Consider the following 20,527-nt stretch of genomic DNA (forward strand, 5'->3'; position numbering starts at 1 on the left):
ACACGTCAGGGTTGCCTGGCATGGTGAATACTGTGCCCAGGAAACACATGGTGGGTTCCTGATGAAACTAAAATTAAATTAATTAAAATGTTTCTAGTAAATCACATTTCAAAAAGTAAAAAAGAAACCGATAAAGTTAATTTTCATAATGCAAGTTAATCTTAACACATTCTCTATAACCCAGTATAACCCAGTGCATCCAAGATGCTGTCTTTTTAGCACCCTGCACGGCCATGCTTCAGGGATTCAACAGCCACACACCAGACAGCACAGGGCCAGAGGTGCTGTGGCTGTGAGATGTGCAACTCAGCACAGGTAGGCTCTATGGTGCGTTGCGTGTTCTGTCTGCGGGAGCAGGAGGTGGGTGTGGGTCGGGGTGCTGTGCACAAAGAACACTGCTCTCTGATGACTGCCCACGCTGCTCTAAAAAGGATGGTGTCTATTTCCTTCCAGAACAACCTGAATCACATCATTATTTAAACAAAGTTCAAAAATTCGGGACTAATGTAAACTAAAGGCACAGGACAAATGGATCAACTGCAAGCGCTTAAATGAGAAAGTGCCAAGGTTTCAACAGTAACAGATCAGGAGCAAACTGCCATTCAGAGACCCCAACTGAATGCCAGTGTTTTGTCTCAGAGATTTTCATGATAAAAATATTGAAAAACACCTTTGGTTTTTTTTTTTGTTTGTTTTTTTGTTTTTGCAAAAATATTCACCAGACCACTAGGTTGGACATATTTTTATGTATAACAAAGTGGCAGTTGAGATATTGTTGAATGGCCACTCCCCAAAGAAATGACAAGTTTTACAAAGTCTTTAAAAAGTAGCAAGGTTGATTACAAAATTGTTTTTGGGGAGCAGGAAACATTGTTTCATATCAATTGCACTTCAGTATCAAATTGCTTCACAGGCGATTGTCCCCCAACAGGGCTACACCTGGGGCATCCCTCCCTTGGTGGGCTGGCTGCATGGTAACCATGGGCAGCTGGGGCAGGGGTGGTGAACAAGCCAGTAGCAACTATGGTTACCTTACCACAAAGAGATTTGTTTTTCTTTTAAAAAAATATAAATTTCAGTGGAATAATCAGTGATACGGATACAAAGCCCAGTGGTGTACTACCAAGGAAGTGGGCTCACCTCAGCGCCATGCAGCAGATCACATTCTGATTATCAATGCCATTTATCTCAGAGGTCACTTGTAAGTTAGCTCTGATTTTGAACTAGGTTTCTAAATGAAACTTTTCAAGTATAAATATTAACCTGGTAAAGACATTTTTCCTCTGGTTTACTCTCTCATTATGCCTTCTAAGGGATGACTATGCTGAATAAAGGACAGTTTTCAAAACAAAAAAAAAAAAGAAAGAAAGAAAAAGAAAGTTTAGTGACCAACAGCTGAAGATATTAACATCTAAAATCTATTTCAGATTAAAAAAGCAAAACAAACAGAGCTTTTTGGTCTCTTGGGGGAAACTAAGGACTTCTAAAATACACAGGAACAAAATCAAAGGCTCCCCTTCAACTTAGCTGTGGGGTGTGTTTGTGTATTTAACACAGTAACAGTTTTCAATCACCTAGTTCAATTTCGTAAATCACAAAAAACATCTCCAGATAATATTGCTGATAAATATAAACTCTAGAAATGACTTTTACAAGAACATCTTCAAACTTTTCCTACGTAACAAAGCATTCCTTTGGAAAAGAATCTTCGTGCTCCTGGGCCATTCCAGTCCCGGGACAGTCCCCTCCCAGGCCACTCTGTCCCTGGGTAGCATTATTTTTGATTCTCTACTGTTCTAACCACAGTACATTATTTGAAAAGAAATCTCATTAGTGGGGTCAGATTTATGTCTTCATTTAAGTACTGAAGATTAAAGTAGAAACAACTCAAAAAGTCACTTTATAAATGGTATAAAAAGTCTTGAAATGTTGGCACCAATGGAAAATGAGCAAAACCTAAAATGCAGCCACTCGTCGCACTGTTCGCAGGACAGGGAACTCTGCGGATGCTGCCATTAGTTGCCGCTGATGCAGGAACTGCAGATGTAAATCATTTTATGACCAAGTTTCTGCAGCATGGGAAGCCGCTTCCATCCAGCTGAGTGACAGTCTTGGTGGGCTCCGAGCACTGCCACAGATGGTGGCCACTGAGTGCATCTGAAACATAAGCTCCTAGGGCTAGTGGGAGCTCATGTCTGAGCACAGAGGAAACATAGGGGTGATTTTAGTGCTTTGGCCCTGTGTCTGTAGCTGTGTAGAAAGAAATGCCACAGCAGAGGGGCTTCCTTCAAGAGCCTGCAGGAAGAAGAGAGACTGGAAACCAATGTCAAGACTCTACACGAGGCTGCCGGGCCAGCAAATGACTGTCAGAGTGACCTTGTTCCTTTGTTCTTTCAACATGGGAACCAGAGCAGAGTGACTCATACCCACAGTCGACAGGCCATTTACGGCTACAATCATGTCTCCACATCTGAACAAAACACAAACAGGCAGAGTGTCATTATCTCAATGGCATCAGAAACACAGTCCCAGTGGGTTAGCATCAAGACCCCAATTTTATTGGTTAGCCGGCACTAGCTGGGAGTATTAGCAACTCTGGGGTAACTTCTAAGTTGGTGCTCTCTCCTTTACCAATCAAAACTAACCGGAGCCAACATGCCCATAGCTGGAGGGGACTAAAGGACAGGAAAAATAACAGGAAAAATTCGTTTGGTGAGGCCATCTCTAAAAAGTGCCAAATTGAGGCTGGGGAGATGGCTCCCGGTATGAACATTTGCTGCTCTTTCTGAGGACCTAGGCTTGGTTCCCAGCACCCACATCAAGCAGCTCACAGCCATCTGTAACTCCAGTCCCAGGGGCTCTAACACCTCCATGGGTACCTGCACTCCCGTGCACCAGTGTTGTGCCTGACAACCTAAGTTAGGGAGGGTACACTCATCCCTTTGTTGAGAACTCACTACACATGGGGCACTGCTATGGCTGCCCATTCACGGATCTCACATGAACACAAAGTCAGGCAGACATTGAGCCTCAGGAAAAATAAAGTGGTTCATCTGGTGGCAGTATGAGACCCACACAAGTTGTACGGAAAATGCTCAGGCCATGGCCGTTCTGTAACACATTCAGATAGATGACCTGGGTTCAGATTTGGTCTACATAGATAAAGTATTGCTCTAAGGAGCAAGAATAGTAAAGAAATAGCTTCAGTCTCACCCAGGGGTCCTGTAATGGGATCTGCAGCCCAGCTGTACAGTTGTGGCACAGAACAACTTAGCTTTGGGGTGGAAGTAGCCAAAGATGGTGAGTACATGAATGTGGGCAGCTGTGCTGAAATAACACTATTTACAAAACAGATAGCAGGCACGAGTGCTGAACCTGAGCTAGATCATATCTAGTAGGATAAACACAATCTACATCGTCAATGAATACAAGACTCACTTTAGTCTCCCATCGTAGTAAGCAGGGGTTCCTAAGACGATGGTTTTAATGAAGAATGGCTGATTGGTGTGGTTCTCTTCATATCCGCCCACAATACTGAAGCCCCAGCTTCCCAAGTAGCTTCTTCGTAGGACTATATCATGACAGCTGTGAAGGGCACTGTCAAAAACACACACAGAGAATTTCTTACTCTGCTCATCTTTGTCACAACACATGTGGAATGGGGCAGCAGAGATAGGCAGGTCCCCAAAGATCACTGGCTACCAGTCTAAACAAATGATTCAGTAGGAGATGCTGTCTCAAAAACCAAAGTGGAGAGAGATCAAGAAAGACAGATGATGTTGTTCTTTGGCTGACAACACACACAGACACAGACACAGACACAGACACAGACACAGACACACACACACACACACACACACACACACACACACACACACACACACACACACAAATCCTTTCTTGCTATGCCTAGTGTACCATAAGCTGCTACAAATAAGTTACAATATGCAGACCCTCCAAACTAGGTGGGCACAAAGACAATTAAAGGAAGCCCCAGGGCCATGGGATTTTTCCAGGAGGTTGCTACTCTGGCTGCTCTATTATCTGAGGCAGCCCACTGAACATAGTCTGGGCAATCAGCTTCCATCCCCCCCCCCTTTTTTTTTTCTTTTTTGAGTCAGGGACCTACTATGTAGCCTTGGCTATCCTAGAACTCACTCTGTAGACCAGGCTGGTTTCAAATGAACAGAGATCTGCCTGCCTCTGACCCCCAAGTCCTAGGGTCAAAGGCGTGTGCCACCTCACTCAGCTTCCATCCTCTTCGGGTCAAGCACTCTAGAACAAGGATTCTCAACCAGTGGGTTGCAACCCCTGTGGTGGACCATTGGAAAATACAAATATTTACAATATGATTCATTAACAGTAGCAAAATTACAGATATGAAGTAGTAATGAAATAATTTTGTGGTTGGGGGTCACCACAACACGAGGAACTGTATTAAAGGGTCACAGCATTAGGAAGGTTGAGAACCACTGCTCAGCGGGCTGTGGTGGTATATGCCTTTAATCCCAGCACTTGAGGCAGAGAGGCAGAGAGGCAGAGAGGCAGAGAGGCAGAGAGGCAGAGAGGCAGAGGCAGGTGGATTTCTGTGAGTGCGAGGCCAGTCTGGTCTACAGGGAGATTTCCAGGACAGCCAGGGCTGTTACACAGGGAAACCCGTCTCAAAACCTCCCCACTGACCCTAAAGCCACTGCTTTAGAGTGACTCTGATGACCCAGGTATCAGCTGAACAAGGTTTGTGAGGTTCCTCACTTAAGACTTGTAGCTCTGCAGCAGTTTGATAATAGCCATTTACATCGTTTTTTTTTTTTTTTTCCAAAATGGATTTACTTTTATTCTATGTGTATGGGTGTTCATCTACATGTATGTATGTACGTGCACCACATATGTACAGTATCAGTGAAGACTAGAAGAGGGTGTTGGATCCTCTGGAACTGGAATTACAGATTGTTGTGAGCTGCCATGTAGGTGCTGGGAACTGAACCAGGGTCCTCTGCAAGAGCAGCAAGTGCTCCTAACTACTGGGCCATCTCTCAGCCCCTGATTTCTAGTTTTGATACATTGATAAACATGTATGACATCATTTTTGCTACCACCAATCTCACTCCACAAGGTCCTGCTATATCTATGAGACATGAGCTCTAGGTCTTACAATTAAAAACAAAAACAAAAACAAAAAATACATGGAAACAAGCCAGCAAATTGGCTATGGACAAGTAAAATACAACACCAATGCATTCTTGCTGTCTTTTGTGACAGGCCTTCATGAGGCGCACAGCACTGTATAAATGTAAATGTTTCTCACTGCAAGTTACCGCATAGCACATGAGTCAGATGACTTGGACGCTGGTGCATTTTTCTGGTTTATTTTTATTTAAGAACCAGCAGTTTCATACTTGGCCAATAGTCAAACATGTTTCAAAATGCTTTTTATAGATAATTTTAGAAACAAATAACCATAGTTACACACACTCGATCTTAACACCAAACATCAACTATCTGGAGAAAGGCCAGCACTCTGGGTGCCACTGGAGGTTCCAATGTCTCCAGGACCCTGTCAGCCAGACACAGAGCATCTTGCTGGTCATGCCTCCTGTGTTCAATACTGTGTCCTAACTGCCTTTTTACAAAATGATCGTAAGTTCTTAGCTAGCCTGGCCTACTGAGTGAGCCCCTACCTCAGAAACCCAAAATTCTGCCTTTCCAAGGAAAGTAGGCTCAGTGGCATGCATGAGAACCTGAGTGTGGATCCTCAGGCCCCACAAAGAAAAACCAGGTGTGGTGGTGAGTGCCTATCATCCCAGCATGTTTACAAGTGTACATTCTGTCCCCTGCAAAAACCAAAACAAAACCTTCTTATTGGGAGCTGGCAAAAATTGTCTTTTTACAAGTAGATACATATCTTTTTAGCTTAGCTGTTATCAAATCTACCTAAAACTTGCTTTTATAATCTGATGCATTTTTACTTAGTTAAAGCTGTGCCTCCCCACTAGGTGAATTAACTGTGTAACAGACTGATAAAGGTTAAAAATATGAGCACTGTGTAAGGTAACAAAACGGCTCTTGGTAGATACCTTGGCAGCCCGAGCCACATGACCCAGGACGGGGACCAGCTGGCGTCGTACTCGTTCTCACTGAAAGCACCTGGCTGCTCCTCTGAGGTTTGGGCTGCCTCCTCCACAATCTGGACTTCCAGGGCAGTGAGGACCACGGCTGCAGAGGCAGCACTGGCTTTCAGCATGGCCACAGCCTCGCTGTGACTTAGATTGGTCAGGTCAATGCCATTGATATTCAGCAACACATCACCTGTGCGGTTGGGGAAGCCAGAAGAATGATGTGAGTGCCACTGACTCTCAGGCCATTTCCAAGAGCTTAGATGGGATGAAGGTGGGTTTTGTTTGTGCTTTTCTGTACCACCTAGGGCAATTTTTCCAATTCACAGAGAACATTTCAAAACAGTTCAAAACTCAAAATAATGCCAAACTACAGAGGGAAAAACCTTTCGAGGTCTGAGTCTGAATCATTGGCTATTGGAGCTGTGTATAGGGTGAGTGTGGCTTCTCTCCTTTGAGCTTCAGAGAGCTCTAGGGTTCTTTCTGATCCCCAGACTATTTGATCCTTTGCCATTACAGATAACAGATTCTATTTAATATTACACAATTTTACACACAGAAACAGCCTCAGGTAGGGCACAAAAGCCAGGATATGAGAACAGTCATTCCCCAGGCTACTTGGTAGGGCACAAAAGCCAGGATATGAGAACAGTCATTCCCCAGGCTACTTAGTGAAATAAAACATGATTTGAACATCTCCCCTGACTTGAGGGGGAACAAGGACATGCTTATTGGTCTCCCAGGTAACACAATAAAAAAGAGCTACAGAGATTATTAAAAGATAAAGGGGGTTAGGAAAGGCTAGAAAACTTCTGGGAATGGACATTTGTGCTGCAATGGCTTCAGAAAGTCTCCCCTTTATTTATCGTCTATCTTCCAGGTTAGTGAAACAAAGGGTTCTCTTTATTAGAAATTTGGGAAAGGCCACTTCAGCCAACAGAACTCCAGATTGCCTACCCAATCATCATCAGAGAGGCTGCCTCCAGCAACTGATGGGAGCAGATGCAGAGACCCACAACCAGACATTAGGTGGAGAGGGCCAAAATTGGAGATCTTCACCAGGTCCCTCCCCTCAGAGCTTGGGAAACCCCAGGGAAGACGAGGAGAACTGAAGGAGTCAGAGGGGTTGAGGATACAAGAACACGGTTCACAGAATCAACTAAGCAGGCCTCATAAAGGCTCACAGAGACTGATGTGGCAACCATGAGCATATATGTGTTTTTGTAGGACTCTTAGCAGCAGGAGCGGGGGTGTCTTTGACTCTTTTGCCTGTTCTTGGGGCCTTTCCCCTCCTACTGGCTGCTTTGCCCAGCCTTGATATAAGGGTTTGTGCCGAGTCTTACTGTATCTTGTTATACTGTGTTCAGCTGATATCCCTGGAAGAGAGGGGAGGTAGGCAGGTGAGATAGGAGGAGTGGAGGGAGGGGCAACTGTGGTCAGATTGTATTGTATAAGAATAAACAAACAAATAAAAAAGAGAGACCTCATACATCTTTTTGTTGTTGTTTGTTTTTCAAGACAGGGTTTCTCTGTATTGTTTTGGAGGCTGTCCTGGCACTCGCTCTGTAGACCAGACTGGCCTTGAACTCACAGAGATCCACCTGCCTCTGCCTCCCAAGTGCTAGGATTAAAGACATGAGCCACCAATGCCGGTGCCTCATACATCATTTTAAGTTATGTCTTTTCTCACAGGCTCAGCAAAAAGCCCTGAGATGAACTGTTTTATGTTTTTATGATACTCGGAGAATTGGACTTCTTGGTTTTACTTTCCTGAGCAGAAGAATCATAAACTTGGAGCTTACTAAGCTTCGAATCTGTGTTCTTCCTCCTTGTTGCACTTTCTATATGGATTATGTATATCATGTATTTGTGGTATTTTTTTTTTTTTTTTCGAGACAGGGTTTCTCTGTGGCTTTTGGAGGCTGTCCTGGAACTAGCTCTTGTAGACCAGAGATCCGTCTGCCTCTGCCTCTCCAGTGCTGGGATTGAAGGCGTGCACCGCCACTGTCTGGGGCATGTTTATTTTTACTGTACTGTAGAATTTTTGCTCTGTGATTCCAAGCTCAGAGCCCACTGCAGGTTAGGGTGTTGACATCCCTGTAAACGCTTCAGTGTTTGCTACAATCACTGGGTGGTGGCAAATGCCCTGGACGTGGAAGCAAAGCACAGGTCTGAGGGCAGAGCACAGAGTGAGAATGGATTAGTCACATTAGCTTGACTTTTGAGCCACTGTTTGTGAAGGATGCAGTTGTTTGTTATAGAAACAATCCTTTCGTATAGTCCTTGAGGAAAGACGGGATTTGGATTGTAATTTTGTGTAACTCAATTTCTGAGAGCATTACAAAAACAAGCAAATGGCTATGGATTTAAAAAAAAAAAAGGAAAACTCAGAAGGCACGAGTGCACCCACACAAAACAAAATAAACAAAGCCAAGAAGGAACTGGAATGTCACCAAATCCTACAATTGGACAAGTAACTTTTAAAAATAGTATCCTTATTGAAACATACTCTACACTGTATTCAATCCCCTTTTTAAAAATGCCCAGCGAGCTGGGTGGTGATGGTGCACACTTCTAATGCCAGCACTCCGGAGGCAGAGGCAGGCAGAACTCTGTGAGTTCAAGGCCAGCCTGGTCTATAGCATGAGTTCCAGGACAGCCAGGACTGTTACACAGACAAGCCCTGACTCAAAAAATCAAAACAAAACCAAAAAACCAAAAACCAAAAACCAAAACAACAACAAAAAACCAACCCTGACTCAAAAACAACAACAACAACAACACAACAAACCAACCAACCAAACAAACAAAAAACCATGCCACTCAGCTCTTTGGGCTTATTATGTTGACTGAACAACACTACTATGATTTTAGACCATTTTGGGACAGTCTGAGGGCCATCTCTTTGATAACTAGTCATGTTGGGCAGTTTCCCATGTGACTGTCTTCTTGGGAGAAATGCCTATTTTTGTCTTTAAATTAGGTAACTTATGGTTTTTACTGAGTTGGAAAAGTTCTTTACAATTTCTTGACATTGTAAATGTCATACATAAATGTATGACTTGCAAATGTTTTCTTCCTCTCTGTGGGTTGCCTAAGAAACTACTGTCTAGTTACAGGCCACAAGACTTTACACGTGGGCTTTCCTAAGTGCTAGCTTTTGTGAGGTGGGAGACCACCTTTGCTCCTGGGAAAATAACCTTCAGCTTCAGTTTTCTCCCTACATCAAGTCCATCAGCAGACTGCTATTCTCCCATGGCAACAGGGTTCAGTTACATGTTCCCATCTAAGCAACACTAACAGAGTTGTGAGGGGACAAAGAACATGAGGAATTAATCTCTAAAATCAAGTTTGTCCTCGGCTACTTCCTCTTGTCTTCTGCACACTCGAATGGCATCTTCATGAGATGATTTTTCAAAGCCTTGTCTCCTTCTACCTCGAGGTCCAGGGATAGAGCTCGGGCATCAGGCTTGGGCAGCAGGTAGGTGCTTCTACCTGCTCAGCATCACACAGATCCTGGACACTTTATCATAATCAATGCTGTATTTCAGTGAGAAGGCCTTTAATATCATCTGCCATAAGCTGGATCTCTTCTAAGATAAACATATAAGCCAAGAGTTTGGGCAACTGCAGGGTCTCGAACCATCATCAGGGTTAACTTTCCCAACCTTACAGAAAAATATTATGTTTTCTGTACAATGACACTTTATTTTAAAAAGTCATGTTTAACCTGAAACACAGTAATTACTCTTAAAAATGTGACCTAAATTCTGAGATGAGACATGGCAGATCTTCCAAGACCCTGTCTTACCTCTCTTGATTCTGCCGTCTCGTGCAAGGCAGCCGTGGGGTGGCACGCTGGTCACAAAGATGGGCAGCTCACCACTCTTGCTCCCTCTGCCACCAGCAACTGTCATTCCAAGGGACTCATGTGGCTCCTTCTTTACAGTGATATGCTTCTCCTGGCATGTGACACACTGAGTGAGATCCTACACAGTGAAAAAAGAAAAGTCTTGGGTAATTAACAACATGCAGCTGAGGTAAAAACAGGCTCAACAAGGTGACAGGTTCAGTGCCAGTTATAAAGGGATTTTATATTTTTTTCTCCTTACTGAGGACTGAAAATAGTCCATAGCTCTTTGTTTTTGAGACAGGGTTTCACGATGCAGTCCTGGCTGTGCTGGAAATCACTCTGTAGGTCAGGCTGTCTTGGAACTCATGGAGATCCGCCTGCCTCTGCCTCCTGAGTGCTGGGATTAAAAGTGTGCTACTACACCCGGTCAGTAGATGGGGATTTTAACACCATAACAACACATGCTATCCATGTGCCTGTCAAAGCTTATGATGTCAGTATTCACACAGCTAATTCCATCCCTGTAGATGACACGCCTAACTGCTAACCATGGACTTAATCATGTTTTCATGTTGCATTTCTAACTGTAAAACCAGTGATAACATTTAAACAAGCAGCCCGAGAAGAACAGACTTCCACAGAGCACTAAGCTGTAGAGGATCACTTCTTGTCAAGAAACTCACAGGCTGTAACAGTGGTCCTGAGAGGGTGGCATGAATTGAAGGATAGGAGCGTCCTCACCTTGTGTGAGCTTGGTCGGCTATGAGAGGGTGGCTGTGCATGCTGCTGGCTGATGCTGTGTGCTCCTGCTTCACGGGTGCCATTGCTGGGCTGGGCCTTCCCGGGTCTGGCAATTGTCAAATTCACCCTCTCTCCGCTGGCCTGGAGAAGACACATTCATCACTACCCATCACAAACGATGTTTGTGGCTTAGAGATCTTAGTGGAACTCCACTCCTTTCTCCTCATCAAGGAAGGTTCTCATTAAGTAACACAGGCTAGAGGCTCCTGTCTCAGCCCCATGAATGCTACAAATATACACTGCCTGGGAACACTAACTTTCTATGTATTTCTTAGTCACTGTGCCAAAGCCTCATTTGGGCAGTCACTACCTGGCAGCAGGAAGGTCATAGGCTAATATTTTCAAACCACTCATACACACACACACACACACACACACACACACACACACACACACCTTTCAGAGTTAAACTATTTGGAGGCTTGTGCTCTGCGTTTTAAACATAAAGGTTCACAAATGTGTTACACTTAAGGTCATGTTCACGCTCTTAAAGTACATCCTACTTACCCGATGCTTCTTCCCTTTCATCACCACAAACCTCCAACTTTACTATTCTCCTACAGAAGCTGACAGCTTGCTTTAAGGAACTGTGAGAGGATGTAGGAACCTTCCCTGTGACTAAAATTCACAGAGGGTAAAGGCACTCACTGCCACACCCGATGAGCTAAGTTCAATCCCTGGGGCCTCCACAGGGGAAGAAGAAAGCTAGATACAGCAAATTGTCCTCTGATCTCCACATGATCACACACACACACACAATAGTAAATTTCGTAATTTTTGGCTCTTCAGTTGGAAAGTAAGTGAGAGACAACTTTAATACTATAATTAATCATTTGCCACGCCAGTACATCTCCAGGGTCCAATAGGCAAATGCTGAGGTGACAATTAGAATCCGGACATTTACAGCCTCGATGGCTCTGATGACTATACCATCCTATGGGAAGTATCAATGGCTACTTGGGATTGTCTAACTAATACACTCACTGTCATTACTGTTAACACCTGAGAGCCCTAAATCAGTACTTCAACTTTCCTTAAAAACCATTCGGACAAGCTTACTGGTTGAAGTAAACCCTTGCTCTCTTGAAAGATGTAAAGCTGCAGTGCCTACACTGTACAAACAGAAGCCCCAAAGTACATGGGGACACAGGTTTTAGGAAAACAAACAGTCAACAACTACACCTAAACAAACACAGTTCTATTTGGGGAAGTTATATATAGTAGTATGGATTTTGAGGATTTTATGTAACCATGTATGACTTTCCAAAGAAACACTGATGGTCCTGGAATTCTTATGTGTGACTGATGACCCAGACTCAGTTGTGTGGCGTCTACCTGAATGATCTGGGCAGCGAGCTCTGGGGTCCCATGCTTCAGGTCGTGTCCGTTGATGGCCAGTACCCGGTCATTGCTGTTGAGCCTGCCGTCCTGCGCTGCCAGCCCCCCTTCCAGAAGGTCAAGAATAAAAACGCCTGGCTCATCTGTCCTTCGGACTAATTTAATCCCCAGCTGCTCTGCCGAGTCTCGTTTGTGAAGCAGCACTTGGAAGACCTCGTCCCGAGATGCGCTGCTGTCTGCATGGCTGTTTGCTCGGCTGCCGAAGCGCCTCTCGCGCAGCACGGTGAGATGCAGCATGCTGCAAGGCTGGGAAAGCACGGCCCGGGCATAGTTATGGGACACGTTGCTGATATCATAGTTGTTGACCTAAAACAACAAATGGACAAACAACTCCTGTGACCAATGCATGACAAAATTTATTTTCCTAACTTGCAGAAATGTCTAGATGACAACTCCAAAGGAAACCAATATGGAGAAAATGCCAGAGGATCCCATACCTAAAAGAAAACCATTCTAAAGACTTCCACAGCATAGAATTTTAAAATAAACTAATGGCACAGTGTTGAGGAGTAGTTAGGAACATGGGCGTTGACATTAGTCTTTGGTTCTGCTAGTTACTGATACCCTAGGGGACAGGGCACTCATCCAGTGCCTGCTCCTCTGGGTCTGACTCTATGTCACAGGACCAGGGTGGGAGGGAGCAGGCCTCATCAGGCCAGGGCAAGTCTGCAACTAGCACAGCTCTAGTGGCCTGCAGGCTCAAGTTCTGCTGGATTTCAAAGCTGCTTTCCCTAATGAAACACACTTACAACAGACAAAATAAATCGCTTTATTTCTTAAGAAGTTGCATATTCTAAGTGACTTTTAAAGTCTATAATTACAATTCCATTCTAATTATCAGCATACACATATAATACATGTTTAATATGCAGAGTGTAATTCAATATTCATGCACTCATTAGAATGTACAGCTTTATACAATCACAATGACTGATCTTTGAACATGTGACATCACTTAGGAAAATAGTCCAGCTTCAATTACCCACCTAGGAGCTGAGCATAATTTTCCTATTTATCACAATTAGAGCTCTTTGAATCCATCTGAGATAAAAACCGATGCTCGCAGTATGTCTCTAATGAGACAGCTCTGGGTTAGGGACTGTGTGATCATCTGGAATACCACGGCTCTCTTGAACAAGTCTACATTAAGCAAGGCCTTCCCCTTCTTACATATCTGAGATGGACAGTTCTATCTTTTTTAATTTGGGCTGCTTTTTTTCTCTTGCTTATTTTCTGGGTTTGATAGTTTTGAACAGCATTACCTTGAATTTTGTTGGTTTTGGTCTATGGATACCTTTTAAAAGCCAGTTATCAAATCTGCAGGTATCACACATGAGCTTACTATTCTCTCACATTTTTAACATTCATGCAGGCTTTGACAGATAACTAACACTGGCCCAAGACCAGAACTCCAAGGTATCTTCTAGAAAACCAGGCCGATAGGACTCATGGGTCCACCACCATTTCAGCCATCCAGCTAAGAGTTGATCATTGCCATGTTCACATTTCCATCTTCAGACAGTCACAAAGGACACAAGCCCTGGCTGAAACACAGCTCTGGCTCGCCAGTACGTAAGCCTGCAGCCTACTTTCTCTGTAAAGCAGGATGAGGAATACCCAGCTAGGAAAAGACTCATTGTCCATGAATGTATGGTTGTCAGTGAAATTCAGACTATTTGCTAATTTTGTAAAAAGGACACAACTAGTAAACCCTATCATGACTGACTATGGCTTTTGTTCTTACCGAACATGGTGTAAATCACTGATGTTTCTGATCAAACTAAAAATATTTATTTTTAATGTTCTAAAAGCTGTATTGCTTTTAATACTATTAACATAATTTATAAAGAGCATCATTTTTCCTTTAAAATTGCTCAAAAGGCTGTATATGAATCTCTGAAGAGGTTCATAAAGCTGACAGCACACAGGTTCTCCCTGTAAGGATGCTACTTCACTGATTTTGTGTGTGTGCATATGTTTCTATACTTTTTTTAATGTGGAAAAATATAGTTATTCCTGCTGACTGCATTGTTACTAAGATAAAAGCACAGCATAGCTCACTAGTCTGCAAATGAACCACCTTACTGAATAGGGATTTTCAAACTGGTACACTACATTAAAAAAAAAAAAAAAGACAAAAGTATACACTTAAGTTACTGCTAGAAAGGCCAGAGAACTGTACAAGGGCTGCTGTGAAGACCAGGGTGTCAAGATGCCTGGGAGGGGTGTACCTGGGGAAACAGCTGTAAAATTCCCTCTAAATACAGGACATGAGCTAGGCATCTAGGAATCCAGGCAGTGTCCTCAAAGTGGTGCCAGCCTTGTGCAGCCACAGCACCAATATAAAATGACAGCAAAGATACAGTACATGGAAATGACAGACCAGGAACTAAATTTCAAAAACAATTTCAAAGTTCAGTCTGCCTCAGCCATACCAGTGGCCCTGGAAGGGTTTGGGGCATGGGACTTAAGAAGAAAGCAACACATGGTCCAGTGGCTGAACATTCCAAGGCCAAGGACCTTCAGCGAAAACCCCAATCCCTGCTGCCTTGCAGCCTGGCCCAACCTGCTTTGTTCTGATACAGAAGATGTCACACTGTGACCACCAGGGTTAGAATTCATGAACACCTTACTTATTGTAGCAGATCACATACAAGTGTGATGGAGAAACCAGGGGAGTGGGATCAGTGTGGTGAGAATGATGAAGAGTTTGCAGGAGAGAACATAAGATTGGAGCATAAGGTAAGAGCGGGCGGAGGAAAGAGCTGGTTTCCCACAAGAAGGCAGGGAGGCTGGCATGCCCAGCTCTTCCACTGGAAGGGACATCCTATGAGGGCAGGACAGACTTTTTGTTGTTGTTTTTTTGTTTGTTTGTTTTTTTGAGACAGGGTTTCTCTGTGGCTTTGGAGGCTGTCCTGGAACTCGCTCTGTAGACCAGGCTAGTCTTGAACTAACAGTGATCCACCTGTCTCTGCCTCCCGAGTGCTGGGATTAAAGGCATGCGCCACCAATACCTGGCTAGGACAGACTTTTACAGTGCCAGGAGCACTATAGGAAAGGGACAAATGTCAGGAAAGAGCTCTTACTAAGGAGCAAGGCTGCATGAAGCACCTGGGCCAGGACCCTGACTGCCCTTGGCAAATGTGGTTACAGTGGCATTATCCTGAAGTGAACATGCTAGCTTCCCGGGAGGAGAGTGGGAGACAGGATATTGGATGGAGCGTGGCACTGAATTGGGAATGTAGTAGTGAGGCCTAGACTAGAGAGGTAGCAAGGAAGAGGGAGGGGAGGCCTCGGCAGATTACAACGGAGGATTGAAGAGGATTGAGAGGAAGGACAGCCCTTGTGCCTGGGCTCTGAAAAGGCAGTTTTTCTCTTGTTGGCATTTTTCTCCTAGAATCAGGACTTATTGTCTCTATCCTTTTAGTAATGTCTTCTACTAAAAGAAAATATCTGGCCCTATGCTAGTGCTTTTTTTGGGGTTGGGGCGGGCAGGGAATCATTTCTTCCTGAAGGCAGTACTGAGGAGGACCACACAAAGGAGTGAAAACCTGGAGCTGGATGCTGGCAGGGCCTCTGGGAGTAAGAGTTCTGAATTTTACCTAACACTCTGTGCTACAAACTTGTTTACCTCAGGCTGAGGTACAGCTTAGGGGCACTTCCCCGGGCTGAATCTCCAGGATGGTGAGAAAAAATATCACCAGTCACTAGTGCTATTTGGGTCTGTCTTTCACATTCTAGTCATCAATGAACGAAGGGCCTATCAGACATGCAGGGAAGAGATGGATGGAAAACTGGCTATGATATAAAACCAATGGGAAAGAAACATTTAGCTGGCCAATGTTGTCTCTGGAACAGCCATCAAGAGTCCAAGCCAGGAGTGTCAGTATCCAATAAGCCCAGAGAGCCCTCACCAAGTGGCCTGTCACACACAGGACTGAAGATTCAAACGAGAAAAGAAAAGTAACAGGACATGACCCACAATCTCTGACCTGTTCTGCACACTCAAAGAGCAAAGCTATTAGCTGGGTGTGATGGCCTCACCTAAAATCTCAGCACTTGAGAGGCTAAGGCCAGCCTGGGTAACAGAGAGTTTGAGGCTAGTCTGGGCCACATGGTTAGAGCCTGACTCAAAAAAACGAAGCATAACAAAATTAAATCTCTGAGTTTGCAGCCAGCTTGGTCTCCATAGCAGGGTCTAGGCCAGTCAGGGCTACATAGCTTCAATAAACTAACAAACAAATACATCAAACCCAAATTATGTATAATCCGGGTTCTATAACATCACAATTGTCTAAGTGGTAAAACAAAAGGCTCAGGCTAATAGAATGGCAGAGCTGTTACCTGAAGAATCTGGTCTCCGGCAAGGAGCCTTCCATCTCTGGCAATGACCCCATCCCGGTAGACTTCCTGGATGACGATGTTGATCAGTGGTGTCTCATTGCCGCCCACGATGCTGATTCCTAACTGGATGTATGGGTTAGATCGGTGGATCTCAATGGTGGTGATCTCCCCTTCTGGTAAACTAAGTGGCTGCTGTACAGCTGCCAAGTCAAACAAGAACAGTGTATGTTCAGACTCTCTCCGCTCAATATGGGACTAACCAGTAAAACCACTGTTAAAACTAGCCAAACTCTTTTCTTCCACAGATAATCAGTAACCATCAATAAATAATCACTATGTACGAAGTAACCAGAGAGCATACATTAACAGAAAGCCACTGTGCTCTCCCCCAGTGATGAGATGTCTGGGCCACGAAACAAGCATAGACCGTGCAAGGCCACAGAAAGAAAACTCTGGTCTGGTGGGGAACCCGAGAGGAGCTGAGGAAGGCCACAGCTGCACTGAGCCCTAAGGGATGAAAACCATCAAGTCTATATGAACATGGAGGGTGCCATGTTTTTTCTAGGAGAAAATGAGTTCTAGGAGTAAATGGAACCACCGCCCCAGGCTGTGTGTGCCGAGAACAGGGGTGTGGAGTGGATTATGATGTGTTCCCAGCCACACCGGGGCTGTCTGGGCTGTCAGTCTTCATTTTCATTTTTAACCTGTTTTTTTTTTTTTTTTTTAAATGATCTCATGTTACAGACATTTACTTAGTTAACATACAGTGTTTAGGAATAGTGATTGTTTGAGCTGTTCTTATTGCTATTGTGGTTTTGCTATTGATGCAAGCATGTTTCTAGTGGATCCTGGTGGGGAAGGATCCCCCAGGTAGACACTAGTCACCTGGATGGGAAGGATGGGAAGTTAAGACTCTTCTTTATTTCTAGACTGCAGCCAGCCAGAGCTGCAGGTGCAAAGGGTGAATGGTGTGGTATACAAACAGTACTCCAGTGCAACTGTTTAAACAGGATGTCAGAAGGGCAGTGGAGGAAAGGCAAGGGAGACGGAATGAAACAGGAAGAGGTGAGGTGCACATACAGTCAGCCGCAGAACTCTCCTCGAAGGCAGGGTTGTCCAGGCCAGGCTCCTCGGGCCACACAGGAAGAGGGGCAGGTGTCAAGTTTCTCTCCACAGGCACAGTGCCCAAGCAGTCCGTTTCTGGGGGGGAGGTGCCAGGAGGATCTATTACCGTGGATCCAGTTTCACCCTCAATCTGTGTCTGAGTTTGACTACTTTTCCTTCTCTCTAGATCAACTCTCCGGTGAGAGGCTCCAGGACACCTAGAAATAGCAGCAGGGGTTTTCAGAAGGTTTGAAAAGGAAAAGTTGGGTGGGGATGATGGCATGGGTGGGTTTAATTAACAGTGTACACCTTAACAAATGCATAGCAACTGCTCATGTGCCAAAAGAGCCGAAGTACCCACAACTCAGCTCCCAGTCTCTGTCCAAACTGAGCTCTCACTACTCTACCTGGCAGGCAAATCCAGGAAAGACATGAAGACAACTTCAGCCAAAACCCAACACTCAGGTAGACACTAGTCACCCGGAAGCATCCCAAGAGTCATGGCCGGGCGTATAAAAGAATGCCTGTGAAATCTGCATCAAACAGTGCTTTTTACAGGCCAGAGGTCTCAGCCAGCTGTGGCAATCTGCAGGCTTCTTCATGCGAATGTGCCGCTGTGCCTCCCCACACTTGGTGGGCAAGTAGACACAGGGAGCTTTACAACTTGCGACAAGGCCCAGCCAATGAGCCTTTTGTTAAACACTGGAGATTAAATGTATTCCCCTAGTCTGTAAAATTAGAACCTCAAGATATGCTATGTGAGTAAGAACTGCTATCATGCTCTATTTAAGCAAATTTCGGGTAGAGGTTCATTTAAACCCCAAACCAAGGACTCTCAAACAAAAGCCTCTCTTGCTGCCTTCTGGGACGGAGGCCAGAGCATAGGCACAATCCTTTTACCTGATGTTCTGGCTGGACAAAGCCACAGGTGGTATGCAGTGTGAAGGGTGGAAGACACAGAGTCAGTGAAGGGACACAATCACACTAGACCACATGCTGAGGGTTGCAGATTTGCATTCAATGGCAATATTTAAAAATTCCAAAATTTGCACCATCACAAAGAACAGGACAGATTCAGCTAAATCTGAAAGCTGCCCCAAGCCATAAAGCAGGACAATTGCCTCAGAAACCAAGTTGGTTTTTTACTTTAAACTCTGCTTTCAAGTTTTGAAAAGAATAAGCATGGAAGCACCCGCTTCCTTCTCTTATTTCTGGCTTCCTACATCCAGTGATGGAGGGACACAGCTGAGTCTTCATTCTGTACTGCTGGGCAATACTGTAGGGACAGTTATCCAAACACCTGGCAAATAGTTTTCAAAGTGAGATCAAGGAACACAAGGCCTTTGTCAAAGATGTAGATTGACTGGAGACACATTTGCAAGCTACCTTTAAGTGGAGGCAATAAGTGCTGAGGCTGAAAAGATGGGCGCAGATTTGAGTTCCACAAATCTAAGAACTGATTAATGGGATCACATGGGATTAAAAAGCTTCTCCCCACAGAGGAGATAGAAAACATCGGCTAGGTGATTCTTATTTAGAATACACGAGTAACTGCAAAAATTCAACCCCAAACTCTTAAATCATGGATGAATAAATGGGCTGAGGGAAAGAAGAGGTAGTTCCCACAAAACAAACACAACTGGCCATTACTACTCAAGGAAGCCTTGAGCATCCTTACGGGACATGAATAGAAACCATTCAGATTCCTTCTCACCTGCCACCAAGACAACATGGGGAGTGTGGAGAAAGAGGGGCTTTTGACTTACTGCTTCTGAGAATGTAAATCTGGGGAGTCACAGTGGGGGTCAGTGTTGAGGTACTTCAAAACACAAACAAACAAAACCCACAAACCAACAAAAACAGCAAGTGAAAAAGAGAATCCAGATACACCACTCTTGATACCCACTTGACATCAGTGCACCATAGGGATACTTGCACATGCATGTTTACTGCTATATTATTCACAGTAGCTATCAAATAGAACCAGCCCAGACATTCATCAACAATGAATAGAAATGGTATATACACATAATGAAATTTTATTCAGCCATAAAAAATTTCAATCATGGCATCTGCAGGAAAAACGAATGGAACTGAGATCATAATTTGAAATAAGACATGCAGGGGAGGGAGGAAAGTGCGTGATGGAATATACATGGCATGAAAGGGAGGGAGAGGCAGGGAGGACATGGGATGGAATACATGTGGCATGAAGGCAGAACGATTTAGCAGGAAGAGGTACAAGGGAGGGGTAGGGAGCCAGGAAGGACAGTCCAGGAGGAATATGAGTAAGATAATGAGATGCCATTATATTTTGTTCTATTTATGTCTACACATGTATGAAAATGTCATGAGAAACCCATTACTCTATCACTTAAAACATTTTTTTTTTTTTGATTTTTCAAGACAGGGTTTCTCTGTGTAGTTTTGTACACTAGGCTGGCCTTGAACTCACAGAGATTCATCAGTCTCTGCCCCCCAAGTACTGGAATTAAAACACCCGGCTCTTAAAACTTTTTTTTTTTTTTTTTTTTGATGCTAGGTCCTTGTCTTTAACTCCAGCACAGGGACATCTCTGAATTCAAGCCCAGCTTGATCTGCACAGTGAGACTCTAATCTCAAAGAAAAAAAAAAAACAAGTAAAAAAGATTTAATTTCTAAAATGTATGTCACACACAAGCATCCACATGGGGAACAGCTAGTTTTCAATGGCAATGCATGCCTTAGTCTCAGTACTCAGGAGGTCAGCCTGATCTACATGAACAGAGTTAGTAAGTTAAGAAGTAACCAAGGTAAACAACACCTATCCTAAAGCTATTAAGTCCAGTAAAAATGAGCTTTCAAATGGAAAAGCTAAGCTTACTAGAGGAAGAAGCAAGCATGCTCACATTCCCGATGGGACAGCAACCCCCTA

The 20,527-nt window shown here is 44.2% G+C and overlaps 1 protein-coding gene across 4 annotated transcripts in view; it reads right to left on the reverse strand.

The window, feature by feature from the left end:
* Positions 1–727: 727 nt before the first annotated feature.
* Lnx2 (ligand of numb-protein X 2) overlaps positions 728–20,527 on the reverse strand; it is a 60,727-nt gene continuing 40,927 nt past the window's right edge. For all 4 annotated transcript variants that reach the window (XM_035443176.1, XM_027413685.2, XM_027413686.2 and 1 more), the window contains 8 exons: positions 17,590–17,831; positions 16,510–16,709; positions 12,103–12,471; positions 10,708–10,848; positions 9,925–10,102; positions 6,075–6,306; positions 3,439–3,597; positions 728–2,470 (listed from right to left, as the gene is read on the reverse strand). In XM_035443176.1, coding sequence (XP_035299067.1) covers positions 2,335–2,470; positions 3,439–3,597; positions 6,075–6,306; positions 9,925–10,102; positions 10,708–10,848; positions 12,103–12,471; positions 16,510–16,709; positions 17,590–17,831 — 1,657 coding nt within the window. In that variant the 3' untranslated portion in view covers positions 728–2,334. The remainder of the gene's footprint in view (positions 2,471–3,438; positions 3,598–6,074; positions 6,307–9,924; positions 10,103–10,707; positions 10,849–12,102; positions 12,472–16,509; positions 16,710–17,589; positions 17,832–20,527) is intronic.

Source organism: Cricetulus griseus, chromosome 4, assembly GCF_003668045.3.
Source record: "Cricetulus griseus strain 17A/GY chromosome 4, alternate assembly CriGri-PICRH-1.0, whole genome shotgun sequence".
In the NCBI taxonomy this organism is placed as follows: Eukaryota; Metazoa; Chordata; class Mammalia; order Rodentia; family Cricetidae; genus Cricetulus; species Cricetulus griseus.